Genomic DNA, 16406 nt, shown 5'->3' on the forward strand with positions numbered 1-16406 from the left:
CTCAATTTTTTGTTACCAATAGAAGTAATTCATTTAAGTTGGCAAAATTGGATAAGTTATATATGTATGTGCGTCACAAGGAAAATGGAAATAAGATCAGAAACACATGTGTTTATTTTGTCTGCTCTTTTTCCACACGCAGAAACTCTTTTTTATTTTTGATGATTCAGCCGTGTTACTTTTTTGATGGACGTATAATCTTCATACTTCCACTTTCGGCTTCTCCCTTCAGGGGTCGCCACAGCGAACAAGTCACATGGTAAATTTGGCAATGTTTTACGCCGGATGCCCTTCCTGACGCAACCTTCTCAAACCGGGCTTGGAACCGGCACAGAGGTGGAGAAGGGAACAGGGAGTAGCCCGGAGTTGAACCCTGGTTTCACGGAAGGAAGGCGCCGCAAACCAGCACGAGCTAAACCAGCTCCCAGTCGTATAATCTTCATACGCCGTCATTAAAATCTCAGACTCCGTCTCACTGAAGTACAGCGTTTTCTTTTTTTTCACCACGCGTTTCCATGGTGACTCCACAAATCGGCGATCCATTGAGAATGTCTTTATGTACCTGCCGTGCACGCCCATTAACCCAGGGTTACCAAGTCGAGCGTAATTACGCCAACTCATATCCGGTCTTTTGGAACCGACATACTCCGAGTAAGCAAGTTCAGGCGGATTTCAGCCAGAGTTCAGGCTTAAAGTCAGGCTAGTTTAAACACGCTTCCTGGAATACCCCCCTGGTCCTGTCCAAGATCCAACAAAATGTAACGCGTATATATAGATATAGATAGGGATAGAGAGAGAGAAAGCACTAGTTGCATCACACCTAAAACTGCTCACATTTTGCATTCCGAAGATGGACATGAAGCTTTCACTGTTCTAAGACATCTTTGTCTTTTACATTGTAAACAGGGGAGAGCGCGAACGCAGTCCCCTACTACCACAAATTATGCAGTTGAGATTCCCACATTTGGGGAATTCACAAGGGTCAGCACGGTCAGGGTGCAATGACAGAGCCTCGCCTTGGGCAAACCACCTTCTTGATCATGGTTGACGTTGAGCTGAATGTCACTACTGCACGGTTGAGAAAACCACAGAGAAGCAGTTTGTTTGCTTCACTCTTCTTCACAGCTTCTGAATAACTTCTGTGATCTCACCTCAGTCTTAAGTTCAGCAGTCAGAACTGGACTTAAGGACTCCATCTTTGGAACCTGCAGAGAACCAACAAACAGCAGAAACTCACACTGTGGGAAAGACTCCACACTTTTGACTGATGTTTACGTCCACTTTATTATTCACAGCAAAGATTGGGACAGAACATTGAGAACTAAAAAGAACAGATAAACAGTTCTAATGTCTACTAGAAAACATGAACCACATGAACACAAGACAGAAACAACAGCCTGGTTTTTTCATCCAGATCTTCCTAAATACATTTTTACTAAATCTTTTCTTCACAAAACTGTTTTTGCTAAAATGACTCAACAAAATATAATCAGCAATAATTCTATTTTTAAAATAATATTGACATATTCACGGATCACAGAAAAAAATCAATAAACAATGCCAGTTCATAAAGAAATGGTACATCTGAACTGGTAAAAGCCAAGAGATAAATATTTAACTTTTATACTATGTACACTAGGCCACTAGACAGGCCTTCTTGAATATGCCCTTAGCGTATGGTGTTCACACTGGACTTTTGCTACCCTAAACTGATGAATTTACCTGCAGTTGGAAGAGGGTTGGGGAGACATATAAAAAAGTAAATCTTGTTCCAGACTTTTCACAGCTCTATTTTGATAAATGAAAGACTCTGTGTCAAGACTTGGCACAAACAGCAAACATTAGTCTCTCCTTCATGGTCGATTTTCAAACAGTTGGCTTCTGTGTTTTGAAAAGGGCGTTACCCATACGTCACTACCAAAGCAGAATCCCTGACTGGTCAAAGTTCAGCTTTTTGATGTTCAAGCAGTCGAAAGTTGAACTGGTTGAACTTTTACTGGGTTTTCAATAAAGGCCCAGTTTGTATGCAGAGCCCTAAAACGGACTATAAAACTTCCGTAGAGACACATGAAAGTTCTGACACAATAGTTTGGAACACAGAACCCAGAAACACGGGTAACAGAAGTTTGCACAAACTGTTTCATGAAAGTATTCGCTTGAACGCCACAAAAAAGTCCATGTAAACATCTGTAAACCCAACTTTCTGACTTCCCTGTTCTAAACTCCTACATTCATGCGTCATTATGCAAGTTTTGAAGCCTGTCTTCAGGCTCTACGTACAAACCATATACACTGGTGAGTTGCCAAGGCCAGTTTGTACATAGCATTATAATACAAAACACCATTTTCCTATTTACAGTTACATCTAATAGAATGAATTACACGAAACCGTATGAAAAAAATGTTAACAGTCAATTCAAACAGTATAACTTACATTATATAGAATAGATACACAAAGACAGAAATATATCAATAATTTTAGGATTATGATGATTGTGGCTTATTGACACCAAAAAAAGTGTCTTGTACACAGTAGAATATCATATTAGAACAATTAAAAAATGATCTTTTCAGAACCCACGTCAGACGTCAGTTTCTACTGCTGACTTAAACCCATTTAGATCGTTGGGTCTGGTGTGTCATCTTCCTCTTGACAACAGTTTTTAGATTTTTTTTTTTGTTTGGTTCAGATTTGAGGATTTTGCTGGTTGATCAAACACAGTAACATCATAGTCATTGTGGTACATTTGGTACCTCTATAAATGTGAGAAAAAGCTAAGTCCAGCTGGAAATTCAAATTTGAACCCCCACAAGTCTCGTCAGCAAAGGGCAGCATGGGATCCTTTAGAATCTATATTATTCTACTGACAGACTGAGAGACCATTTAAAGGCTCAGAAAAACCTGCAAATGTTTGGAGTTAATTAGCAGATTAGTGTAGAACCCCAAGAGTTTTTAACATTAAAAACTTTTTTTCAAAATATTCAAATTTTCTGCGAAACAAAGCTGTGGGTTGTTTCTCTCTTGGATGAAATAAAATCATCAAAATAAAACAATTTTTCAATCTATAGGTACAAGTTCATTTTAAAGTAAGAGTTATAAAAAAGTCCTTAAAAAGACACGTGTGTCTCTCCTGTATGAGCTCACGTGTGAACCATAGCGGTGTAACGGAGCACACCATTATAAATCCTGTTCTTAAAAACCTTAGACCACTCTGATCCAAATAATTTCCGAATCATTTCAAAACGTCTTGTTATTTCTAAAATCTTGGAGGTCATAGCTGAGCAACTAAGGTAATTCTTAAAACAAAACAATATTTGTGATGTTTTCCAATCTGGCTTTAAAAAGAACCACTAAAATGAAACTGCTCTTTTGAAATTTTCCAAAGATGCGCTCATGGCGGCAGATTCTGGTCAGTACACTCTTCTCATTCTTTTAGACCTCTGCATTTGATACTGTAAACCATGATATCACAATTGAACGTCTTCATAACGACTATGGTTTATCGGGGTCAGTCCTAAGCTGGTTTGTCTCCTATTTCAGAGGTAGATCTTATACGGTCTGTGTTGACTCTTTATCTTCACAAGCAAAAGTCCTGTATAGTGGTGTGTGTTCCCCAAGGTTCTGTTCTGGGACCCATTTTATTCATTCTCTATATAATGTCTCTTGGGAGACTCATCAGCCAATTTTCCCACATTTCTTATCATCTATACGCTCATGACTTTCAGCTTTATTGCTCCTTTGATAAAAATAATTACAAAAATCTTTTTTTATCTACTAGTCTGCTTGGCCAGTTAAATGACAACCATTTTCTTCTGAACCCCAATTAGACAGAGATAATAATTTTTGCCCTTGATTATAAAATACCCACCATCAAAAGACACCTCGGTTCACTGAGCTCCTCTGTCCAGTCCAGTCTCAGGAATCTTGGTGTCTGGTTTGATGAATCTATGTCTCTAGACTCTCATTTAAAGCTCCTAATTAAAAACAGTTTTTAATCACCTGAGGGACGTGGCTAAACTGAAGACAATGTTATCCAAGTCTGATTGTGAGTTGATCATCCATGCTTGTATCTCTTCTCATTTAGACAACTGCAATTCTCTTTTACCTTTCAGGCAGTCACTCCCCGACTTTGGAACAACCTCCCTCTGTCTGTAAGACAGATTGACTCAGTCGAGTGTTTTAAAACTCAATTAAGATGTTTTTATTTAGGAGAGCTTTTAACTGACTTTTACTTATGTTCACTTTTATTTCTTTGTATGTTTACTTATATGCCTGAGTGTTTTTTATTATTGGTTTTACCTGCTTTAGACTCCCTGTGCCCTTCTGTGTCCTTTCTCTGATTTTACATTGTTTTAGTATTGTGAAGCACTTTGTGGCTCGTTCTCAGCGAAGAGTGCTACATAAATAAAGATTTACTTACTTACTTCTCTCAAACTCATCACAGAAGATGTGGATGATGAGAGATCAGGTTTACTTATTTATTAACAAATGAATGTATAAATGTTTTTTCCGGGTGTTTCTTTTCTATTTCACAGGTTCGAAAAATGATCCGTACTGTGACTATAAAAACTGCGACATGAACTGAACCTTACGTTTTGTGATCCGTTTCACGCCTAGTGAATTGCAATCAAGTAGTTAAATAGAACTTTAATCACATTTTTTATAAGAAAAAGGCCTCTCTCCTGCGTGAGTTCTCATGTGTTTTTTGAGATTAGATGTATCACTAAAACTTGTATTACATTCTTTACAAGAAAAAGGCTTTTCTCCTGTGTGAGTTCTCATGTGTGTTTTGAGATTGTAAATTCGACTAAAACTTTTGTCACATTCTTTACAAGGAAAAGGCTTCTCACCAGTGTGAGTTCTCATGTGTCTTTTGAGATAAGATATACGACTAAAACTTATATAACATTCTGCACAAGAAAAAAGATTCTCTCCAGTGTGAATTCTCATGTGTGAATTCAGATGAGATCCTTGACTAAAACTTTTGTCACATTCTTTACACGAAAAAGGCTTTTCTCTTGTGTGAGTTCTCATATGTATTTTTAAACCAGATATTTGACCAAAACGTTTATCACATTCTGTACAAGAAAAAGGCTTTTCTCCTGTATGAATTCTCATGTGTCTTTTGAGATTAGATACATCCCTAAAACTTGTATCACATTCTTTACAAGAAAAGGGCTTTTCTCCTGTATGAGTTCTCATGTGTGCTTTGAGACTATATATCCGACTAAACCGTTTGTCACAACCTTTACAAGAAAAAGGCTTCTCTCCTGTATGACTTCTCATGTGCGTTTTGAGACTATATATTCGACTAAAACTTTTGTCACATCCTTTACAAGAAAAAGGCTTTTCTCCTGTGTGAGTTCTCATGTGTCTTTTTAGATGAGATATATGACTAAAACTTATATCACAGTCCTTACAAGAAAAACGCTTCTTTTCTGTTTGACTTTTTGTGTGTTTTTTGAGAGTATATATCCGACTAACACTTCTGCCACATTCTTTACAAGAAAAAGACTTCTTTCCTGTATGAGTTCTCATGTGTTTTTTGAGACCATTTATCCGACTATTACTTCTGCCACATTCTTTACAAGAAAAAGGCTTTTCTCCTGTATGAGTTCTCATGTGTGATTTTAGATTAGTTAATTTACTAAAACTTTGAGTACATTTCATGCAAGCAAAAGGCTTGCCTTTTGTATGGAATCTCATGTGAAATTTAAGCTGAGAAAAGTAACCAAAACTTTTACCGCATTCTTTACAGTCTCTTGGGATTCTCTGTTCTCTGTTCTGTGGGTCTCTTTCTTTATCTGCTTCACTGTTCTCTTTTTCTTCATAAGTAGGAATCTCCATCAAGGTATCAGTCTCCTGCTTCAGCTCAAGCTGCTCTTCATCCTGACTGATGCAAAGCTCCTCTTTGTCTTCTTTAATCTGTGTAGGTTCTGGTCCCCTCCATATCTCTTCATTCTGTGGTGGTTCTTGTTCCTCCTGTTCCCCTTTAATCTGTGGTGATTCTGGTTCCTCTTTAATCTGTAGTGGTTTTGGTTCCTCTTGTTCTTTTTTAATCTGTGGTGGTTCTGGTTCCTCCTGTTCCGTCTTAATCTGTGGTTCTTCTGGTTCCTCCTGTTCCGTCTTAATCTGTGGTTCTTCTGGTTCTTCCTGTTTCACTGTTACGTTCCTCTGCTGGTTGCACCAGTCCTCTTCAGTCACATAATGCTGGGGGAGGACTATAGGGACACAAACACAAGAATAGTCCTCATTAACCTTTATAGGACTTTGTGTATTGTCAAACACCAATACAATCCTAAAACATGTTATTGAAAAGTTCCACTGTTTAAAATTTCATCAGAAAAAATTCATACAACTCCCTAGATCTCATTTAAAGTTAAGACAGAAAGAAGTGATTTTGGTCTTTCAGACACCCAATTGTCAAAAACCTAATTGAGAGAAATCTCTTGACCCCTAAATTTATTCATTAGAAAAAGGAAAGAAAGAAAATACACTGATATTTTTGTATTCAAGTAGAAGCTAAATTAGGTTGAGATACTTAATTTGACTATTAGGGTTTGGTATCACTACTAATTTCCAAAAATTCGATTCACCAGGGCCTGGATCGATTTGATTCACGGTTTCTACATTTAGATATATTTGTATAGAGATGCATATGTCTTCCAGATATTAATATTAATCTGTTACAGTTCACATATTGTAAAACGTAATAGTGAAATAATAAACCATTAGTGTTACATGTTTTCTTAAACTGAAAAGCAAAATGCAAAATGTGCAGATTGTCAACATTTGAAAGTGGCTCATATTACAAATTTAATGTTTTGCCTCTCCCAGAGGGTGTTTCAGCTTGGCCACCAGGTGGAGCTCCCACTATAGCATTATAATTTATTTCAGAAGATTTGTGCAAAAAACTGTGCTTTACACCACAAACAGTTACTTTAAAAAATGTTTTCTTAAAAGAGTTTGGAAAATTCATGCCTGTGAGCATACAAAGTTGTCCATTTAGTCAGGAATGTGCAGTATGTTTAGCTTTCGCCGTCCAGTGTCAAATTCGATAATACGTTAGAATCAAGCTAGTGGACTTTGTGTCTACTGCTGTTATTGTTAAAATGACACTTTGAATGTATCAGAGTATATTAGTAATGTTCCATAAACCTTGAATTGTGTTTTGTAAAATGTTTTACAGTTGTACATTGTACATTGTTTCAAAGCTGAGTGAAAATTAGCCACATGCTTGAAAAGTCACCAAAATTTGCACACACCTAGGACCCAATGAAAATATATTTTCAGCAAAGTGAACGACGTCCCACCCAAGATGATGACATCACAGGGACCAATAACGTAAAAAAAAGTTTAAATTTTTTTATTTTTTAAAGTTAAAAAAACAACCTAAGGCTTGGCGGCCATGTTGTGGCGAACTTTGAGAATTGGCAATTTTTGTGTTTTTCGACAATATGGAAAATGACACTTGTGTTTGGGTGATCTTAATGAAATCTCACAAACATGTCGCCAGCTTTAGTCTACAAACACCACAAAGGTTTCGTTGAACGTTAACCTTGGGAAGAGACCGCCAATCTTGTATTTTTAAAAAGTTAGTACCACATTTAGTACCACACACATACAAAAACTTGTCCTAGGGATTTTATCGATTGTCTCGGAACTTCTCGGGCATCAATGGCAAGATACTGTGAGAAAAAATTATGGAATTAGAAATTGAAGATCGGTGTGAGGGAGGCGAATTCGCAACTTTTGCGATCTTAGCTAGCTCGCACATTTTTTACTAAAATTTCGTGAAATATTAATTTCCTGGCCCACGACAAGATTGATAAAGGAATGTGGGCATGGTAAACAAAAAACAATCGCAAAGAAATGTTCTAAAACAAAATAAAATTCTGATTTTTTTTTCCAGAATCGACAATGAAACCGATATAACCTTGTCGGGTTATGGGATGGCAAAATGGCCTACGGTTTGGCGACCATTTTGTGCCAAAATGTGTGATTTCGCTATTTTCAACAATATGGGAAAATTAACTTATTTTGATTTTGACAAAATTTCCTGGAGTTTGGTCGACCTTTGACCTCAGGAAGAGGTTGCTATCTTGAATCGTCAAAAAAATAATATAGCACCTGCAACTTATCGTTGGGATTTTTAAATATCGTCTCGTAGCTTCTCTGGCATTACCAACAGGTTTGGAAAAGCCGGTCAGCTGCGTGACAGAGAGAACAGCGCATGCTCAGGAGTGAATTTACCTCTTGAGTCATAGTGACTCGGCTGGCTGCACGTAAATATGTGGGAATAACACCAGCCTTTATTTTGTCGGGACACGACTGGAAACACAAATCCAAGTGATCGTTTTTACAGTTTCTAAGGACTGAGCGGAATTTTGCATTGAAAAGCTCACAGCCTCCGTGTGAGCTGAAGACATGTTCTCCTGCTGCTCGATCACATAGAGCTGCGGGGCCGATGGCAGTCGGATGGCTCCCACACGTAACAACACATCCGCCCCTCATCCACAAAACGTACAGTATTAAGTCCGATTGCTCTGCACAGACATGATTAGCTCCTCCCTGGAGCCGCCCTGGCCAGAGGTGACGGAGAAGATAGGAAGGGGAGAAAAGGAGCGCGCGGGGCGAGCGCGGGGCGAGCGCGGAGCTGCGGAGTAACAGTGTTTGTTGTGGAAGGAAACGTCTGACTCACGCGCCACGCAGAGGCGCACGCTTTTCAGTCGCCGCTGAATTATTTTACTGGTGTTTTTTTAACCAGCCCTGTTACTACCATAATGCTGCCGCGACACATGCGGAAGGAGAGCTGTTCCCGTTCACCCCTCCATGCACTGCTGCTACTTGCTCATTCTTAAACACCTACAACAGTGTGGCGAGCCGGGCGTTGGCCCCGCCTTTAGCCCCTAAGACTCATGGGAAATGGGGGATCGTGGATGTAAATTTCCTCAACATAACTGAGGGATGTAATGTTGATTATATGGTTACTGTTTGTAATTTTATGTATGATACCAAGATTGTCAATAAGTAAAAAAAAACAAAAAAAAATTAAAAAAACATAACTGAGGAACTTGTGAACAGAATAGAGGTCCATGCTGTTTGGCAGATGAGGATGTATTCAAACACATGAGCCTGAGGCAATGCTGACCCCACCCACAGTGTGCTGATGAATCACACTTACTCTGATGGTCAGGACGTGAGTTGTCAGGATGACCATGTTGCCTTACACATGCGGCTTGTACTCTGTATTTAATGTTTTAAAAAGGCACTGTGAGTAATCAGGAGACATCCTCCCAGTAACTTATCCGCCAATTTTAACTGCACCCCCTTAGTACACACACTCTTTACCCCTCAAAATAGACACTCCAACACAAACACACATACATGCACAGACACACCCTCACAAACACACACACACACATGCATTTTACAAGGAAGGTGGGACCTCAGACCATCTGTCCCCTAACCCATCCCTGGAGGGGGGTTAACAGGCCCTCGGGTGCTGGCTTCCTGGGCCTGGCAGTCCTCTCTCCACGCAGATGGAGGGATCCCTGAGTTCTCTGGCAAGACCAAGAGCCGGGGATCACATCACATCTGAGCCTGGGGGTGTCCATGTCCCTGTGGTGTGGGTTCTGGTCCTTGCCCCTGTGCGCTGGGCCTCGCCAGGAGAACAGCCCAACATCCCTCCTTTTTACTTTCCATCATCCATTTTAGAAAAAGATGAACAATCACTAAAGCACAGGTGTAAGTTCACCTTTGCACAAATACTTTGCGTGAACGAATGAAATATTTCACACACGTTGGTTTGAATGCATAGGTATGCGTGTATGAACATTATTTGTAATGTGTACATTTTTGGAGCCAACGGTTGTAACATTTGAATGTGTGTGTGGACAGGCCCCACCCTTATAGACTTGCATTACATCTGAACATCATTTAAATGATTATAACCATTCAGCAACTTGTTGCTTTATGCCCCCCCCCTCTTTAATCACCCTCCTATCCCCCCCTGTCTAGCATCCCTTTCTTTTCCTCCCTCCTTTCCTTTTCCGTCCGGTTCAACACAGAAGATTTTCAATTATGATTAAAATGAATAAACTTTGGCCTCGATTACAAAAGGGGTTTATTCAGACATACTTCTGGTTTGTCAGACGATTCATAACCCCTGTTGTTAAAGTAAAATATGTCCAACACAAGAGGCATTCAGCTCTCATCTGTTTATCCAGGTGTTGGACAGGACAAGTCTAAAAAAAAGGGGCTTGTACCATGGGGCGCTACTGGTGTGACTCGCCCAGGGCGTCATTTGTGCCAGAACTGTCACTGGTGTACGTAAAGGTGGGCAGCAATGGCGGGGGAGCTTAGAGGTAGGCCTGTGGGCCATACAACGCCACTCATAGCTTTACTTTATTACTTTTATGGCACAATATAAACTTTCAACCTGTCAGTGTTATATGGTCATTGTTTTTAATTTTTTACAGTGCTGATTCATTTTCCCACTCCTTAATTTTAACAGTTCCAGCCCTTATCTTTGATAAACAAAACTTGCGTCACATGCTCCATATGTGTACTGCTTGCATACACAAATGTTAAACCTATAGTGGTGCTAGACATCTCACTCGGACGGTCAAATCCGGCGCACCTCTCTGCTACAATCTGGTGTATTTTAGCACGGTGCTTGAAGAAGTTACTGGCGGTACCGCCCTTACAGCCATGTTTTTGATAGATTTGAGACAGCACGCGCTATCTACAACTATTTTGAAAAAAAATACAGCCACACTTTGGACCTTTTCGCTTGCGACTGCCCTGCCAGTTGCGTGTGTTTGTTGTCACTGTCAGTGGAGAAATACAGTCCCTGACAAAAGTCTTGTCGCTTATCCATTTTGTAGAAACAAAAGCGTATAACCTCACTGTTAATGAATCCATTGGTTTTAGAAATGTCTCGTATGAAAGCTAAAACCCTCTTAAATTATGTTCAATATACTAAAATAAAATTGCTTCACTGAAGAAAGATTGATCATTTAATGAACACAGAAAGGTCACATTTTGGCAAGACAAAAGTTTTGTCGCCATGTCATATGATGCACCCAATCCTAGATTACAGCCTCACCCGTGATCAATTACTGATCAATGAATTAGTGGGTGTGTATAAAAAGAACCCCGGCACACCAGGCCTTCACATCAACTGACACTTGACCTCTGACAACATGCCTAAGATTCACCCTGAGACCAAAGTGTTGATTATCAAGAGGCTGAAGACCAGATCCACTGTTGAGGTGGCTGACACCTTCAATGTGTCTCAGCGTCAAGTACAAATATAAGAAAAAGATTTGAAGAGACTGGAGATGTTTTTGACAAGCCCAGGTCCAGCAGACCCCGCAAGACAACTGCTCGGAAGGACCATTTGTTGGTTCCAAAATCCAAGGCCAGCCCCTTTTCCACTGCAGCAGAGCTCCACCAGGCCTGGTCACCTCAAGTCCGTGTGTCAACCAGAACAGTTTGTAGAATTCTGTCTCAAAATGGCCTCCATGGTCGTATCAGTGCCCAGAAACCAGCACTAAACAAAAGGCATTTGAAAAAACATGTGGCATTTGCCAAGGCCCACAGCCTGCTAAAAGGATGGACGCTGGAAAAGTGGCAGAAGGTGGATTTCTCAGATGAGTCTTCAGTTGAATTACATCACAGCCGCCGCAAATATTGCAGGAGACCAACTGGAGCCCGCATGGACCCGAGATTCACCCAGAAAACAGTTAAGTTTGGTGGCGGAAAAATCATGGTCTGGGGTTACATCCAGTATGGGGGGGTGCCAAACATTTGCAGGGTGGAAGGCAATATCAATAGCCTAAAATATCAAGAAGTATTAGCTACCTCTTATGAAATGGATTCATTAAAATTGAGGTTATACGCTTTTGTTTCTACAAAATGGATAAGCGACAAGACGTTTGTCAGGGACTGTACATGTGTCTGAGTGAGGGTGTGTGAGCAGCCCCTCCCTTTTGCACAGGAGCAGCAAAGGAAAAGCAGTGAGGAAAAAGAGAGAAGGTCCGTCTTTTTAAGCTACATAGAAATAAAGTAGTGCCCGCCATGTCTGCGCTGTTGCCACGCCACTACGCCGGTACTGTTAAGCAATACCGTTCAGGCAGAAACTTATCGGTCCGGTAAAAATTGATGATGTGGCTTAGGTATAGCATCCATATGGGTGGATGGCTACCAGGTCCCAAGAACGCAACAACATCAGAAAGAAGGTGGCAAAGTCGTGTTTTGGGCCAGGATCATGGGGAAAGAGCTGGTTGACCTAGGTAAACTTTTGGGTCCCTAAAGATGTAAAAATAACCTTTGAAAAGAATGTGGAGTGTCCGACTGATCACTTTATTCCATGGTGCTTTACATAACAAAATCATCTTCATGCATCACAATGCACCAACTAATGCTGCAATGAATACCTCTGCATCTTGGCTGCTATGGGCAGAAAAATGGAGATAAAGTGATGGTGTGGCTCCCTTCCTACCTTGACCTCAACCCTATTGAGAACCTTTGGAGCATTTTCAAGCAAAATATTTATGAGGGTGGGAGGCAGTTCACATCCAAACTGCAGCTCTGGGAGGCTATTTTGACATCCTACAAAGAAATTAAAGCAGAAAACCCCAAAAACATACAAGTTCAACTGATGCAAGAATTGTGCAGTTGCTACAAAATAAGCGCTCCTATGTTTATATGGAACCTGCCCTATTAAGATGTTTTTAATTCAAATAGCTTTTGATTTCAGTAAATATGACCTCTAATGCAGCAATTTTCAGTTCTTTAGAATCTATAAAATGTTGTGGAATTCTGTTGTCTGTAATAATGTGGAACAGTAAATTTTAAGATTTTTTTATGTCACTATCTTCATGATGTTCGTTCAGTAACCTTTAATATATACTCTAATGATTAGTGATTTGAAAATTATGCCGACTGTCATTTACATTGAGTATTTAGAAAAATCATAGAAAAATATAATTTGCATAATAATTTGGAATGGGCTGTATTTGCCATGGAAACGTCAACTCAGACCGACTTGGACCACTCACTGCTTTTTATGCTGCTTATTTATGTTCTTTAGCTCTAAATGGCCAGAAGTAAGGCATTTCCTATGGGTGACGTCAAACCCAGTCTGGCCAATCGATGGTTGTGACATACAGAAGCTTTGTTCCACTTCATCTCCAATACCTTTACTGTCTACTCTCTGCCAAACCAAGCTGAAGCCTCAAAAGTAAACAGCAATTAAAGCCGCAAGCGGCGTTGTATGGCCCGCAGACGCAACCCGCCTTCCGAGCCCACCTCTACGCACCACAGCCGCCCTCACTGCCCACTTTTGATAAAGGCTAGTCAAATCGGCATTTGCTAATTATGCTAACTATGCTAACTATGCTAATGTGGCTAAAAGTGCTAGCACAGCGATCAGCATCATCAACTGACTCAGAAAAACACTTACCTAAAATGCTAATTATGCTAACTATGCTAGTTATGCTAATGTGGCTAAAAGTGCTAGCATAGCGATCAGCATCATCAACTGACTCAGAAAAACACATTTCCTAAAATGCTAATTATGCTAACTATGCTCATGTGGCTAAAAGTGCTAGCATAGCGATCAGCATCATCAACTGACTCAGAAAAACACATTACCTAAATGCTAATTATGCTAACTATGCTAGCTATGCTAATGTGGCTAAAAGTGCTAGCATAGCGATCAGCATCATCAACTGACTCAGAAAAACACATTACCTAAAATGCTAATTATGCTAACTATGCTAGCTATGCTAATGTGGCTAAAAGTGCTAGCATAGCGATCAGCATCATCAACTGAATCAGAAAAACACATTCCTCCATTGGTGAGAGCTATATGTCATAAGTTGATAAAACACCCACTTTTTCCAAAATGGCGGCTTTTCTGTTGATTTTATCTCCATAGCAACTATTTTATGTTTTGGTCCCCTCGGGAGGACGAACAGGTTGACGTCAGTTTCGGACAAATCGGTAAAAGTAAAGTTTTTGTTGACCTTAGCAACAGTGGTTTTATGCTAACCACGCCCACATTCCTTATATGTCCGTATCCAGTGTTTTTCAATGTATTCAGTTTCAAGCATTAATGCATGCATTCAAATTTCACAGTAGTCCTTTGAAAACATAGGAGTTATAACAGTGCGCCACTTTGCTAGCTCGCCACGCGCACGCCGTTTAAATCTACAATTTCTAATTCCAACATTTTTTCCACAGTAGCTTGCCATTGATGCCCAAAAAGTTTCGAGACAATCGATGAAAATTCCAACGACAGGTTTACGATTGAATCCAATACAGATTTTTGCACAAAATGGCCGCCAAACCGTAGGTCGTGTCACCATCCCGTAATGATTTCAAAACGTCCTTTGGATATCGCGGACAAGGGTATATTGGTTTTGTTAGTCGATTCTCAAAAAAAAAGTTCCGCATTTTTTCGTTTCTGCCGAGTCGGCACATTTTTTTGCGACGGTTTTTTGCTTACCACGCCCACATTCCTTTATCGATCTTGTCGAGCGTAACATCGTTTTGTTCAGCGCGGGCCAAGGAATCGCATATTTCCTCTTCACGACATTCCGATTAAAAATGTGCGAGCTAACCAAGATGGCAACGGTTGCTAGCTCGCCACGCGCACGCCGTTCAAAATCTACAACTTCTAATTCCAACATTTTGTCCAGAGTAGCTGGCCGTTGGTGCCCGAAAAGTTACGAGACGATTGATTGATGAAATTCCAACGACGAGTTTTCGTTTGTATCTGGTGCTAAAAGTGCTTTTTTGAGAAAATTCCAGATGGCGGCCTTTTCCCAAGGTCAAAGGTCAACGACACTTCTGGGGTGTTTGTAGACTGGAGCTGGCAGCAAGTGTGTGCAATGGCGTGAAAATCGTTCAAACAAAAGTGTCTTTTCCCCATTTTGCGGGAAAACACGAAAATCGCCAATTCTCAGAGTTAGCCACAAAATGGCCGCCAAGCCGTAGGTCGTGCGGCCGTCCCATAATGATTTCAAAACATCTTTGGGATATCCCCGACACGTGTGTCTTGGTTTCGCGGCTGTATTTTTTTTTTTTTTTTTTTTTTTTTAACTTGTCCTGTCCAACAGCTGGGCAGACAGACGAGAGCTGAGGGCCTCTTGTGTTGGACATATTTTGCTTTAACAAGAGGGGTTATTAATCTTCTGACAAACCAAAGGTATGTCTGAATAAACCCCTTTTGTAATTGAGGCCAAACTTTATTAATTTCAATCATGTCTGAAAATCTTTGGTGTTGGACCGGACGGAAAAGGAAAGAGGGGAAGAAGAGAGAGGGACGCTAGAGAGAGGGGGGGGTAGGGGGTGATAATAGGAGGGGAAGGGGGATAAGACCATGAAGAAGCATACAGCATCAAGTTTACTGGTTGTTAATCATTATGGTAAGGTTCAAATGCAGTACAAAAAGGGCGGGGCCCGTCCACACACACACTCAAATGTTATAAACACACCTGCTAGCTGCAAAAATGTCCACCTGTCGACATGTACACAAAACAGATAGTGTTCACACACGCATACTTATGCCTTAAAACCAACTAGTGTGAAATATTTCAGTCATTCAGTCATGCAAGCTATTAGTGCAAAGGTGAGCTAACACCAGTGCTCAGGTGAAGTTTTATGTTCTTCTAAAATGGATGGTGGAACGTGAAAAGAAGGAGGGAGAGTGCCCAGCCATCCCCACCCCAAGACCCCCACCGCAGCAGCAGCGGCAGCCGGAATCCCCCCAACGCCACACGGGAACCGGCAGGGAACAACCGCCGCCCGGGCGACCAAGCCCGCCACCCAGGCCAGGGCCAGCAGGGCCGCCGCAAGGCCCCCAGAGCCAGAGGCCAGGGAAGCACGGAGGGAAAGAGAGCGCCGCCCCAGCCCAACCAGGAGAGCAGCCCCCCCGCCGCGCCGGGAGAACCCAACGCAGAGCCCCACCGGAGAAGGACGCCCACAGCCCCAAACGAGCACCCCACCACCGCCCAGGAGTTCCGGGCATCCCCCCGCCCCAACCCCAGGTACGAGCCAGGACCCCCCAAGGGAGACCCGCTCCGCACTCCAGGCAGCCATCCGCCCGGCCCACGGTTGGTCCAGGGAGGAGCGAGGCAGGGGGCCCGCCGCCCCCGCCCAGGAGGGGGGAACCCAGGGGAAAAAAAAGAGGGCCCACAAGGGGTGTTATAAATATGGCCCGACCAGGCTCGGCCACAGTTGGAAATTTGGCGGGGCCCAGCACTCAGGAGCAAGGACCAGAACCCACCCCCCAGGGACCAGACACCCCCGGCTCAGATGTAATGTGAACTCCCCCACCGCGCGGAGAGAGCACCGCCGGGCCCAGGAAGCCGGCACCCCGGGGACACGGCTG

The 16406-nt window shown here is 41.6% G+C and overlaps 1 protein-coding gene and 1 non-coding gene across 2 annotated transcripts in view; both read right to left on the reverse strand.

Moving 5' to 3' along the window:
• Positions 1 to 903: 903 nt before the first annotated feature.
• LOC111946581 (U1 spliceosomal RNA) lies at positions 904 to 1065 on the reverse strand. Its single transcript, XR_002872317.2, has one exon. It is a non-coding gene; the product is annotated as a U1 spliceosomal RNA (small nuclear RNA).
• A 193-nt stretch (positions 1066 to 1258) lies between these two features.
• Positions 1259 to 16406, reverse strand: part of LOC101169588 (uncharacterized) — a 31437-nt gene continuing 16289 nt past the window's right edge. The window contains exon 2 of the mRNA XM_023962479.2: positions 1259 to 6222. Within this exon, the coding sequence (XP_023818247.1) occupies positions 4649 to 6222 (1574 nt within the window). The 3' untranslated portion in view covers positions 1259 to 4648. The remainder of the gene's footprint in view (positions 6223 to 16406) is intronic.

The sequence above is a fragment of the Oryzias latipes genome, chromosome 2 (assembly GCF_053564925.1).
Source record: "Oryzias latipes strain Hd-rR chromosome 2, Olatipes_Hd-rR_3.1".
NCBI classification, from domain to species: domain Eukaryota; kingdom Metazoa; phylum Chordata; class Actinopteri; order Beloniformes; family Adrianichthyidae; genus Oryzias; species Oryzias latipes.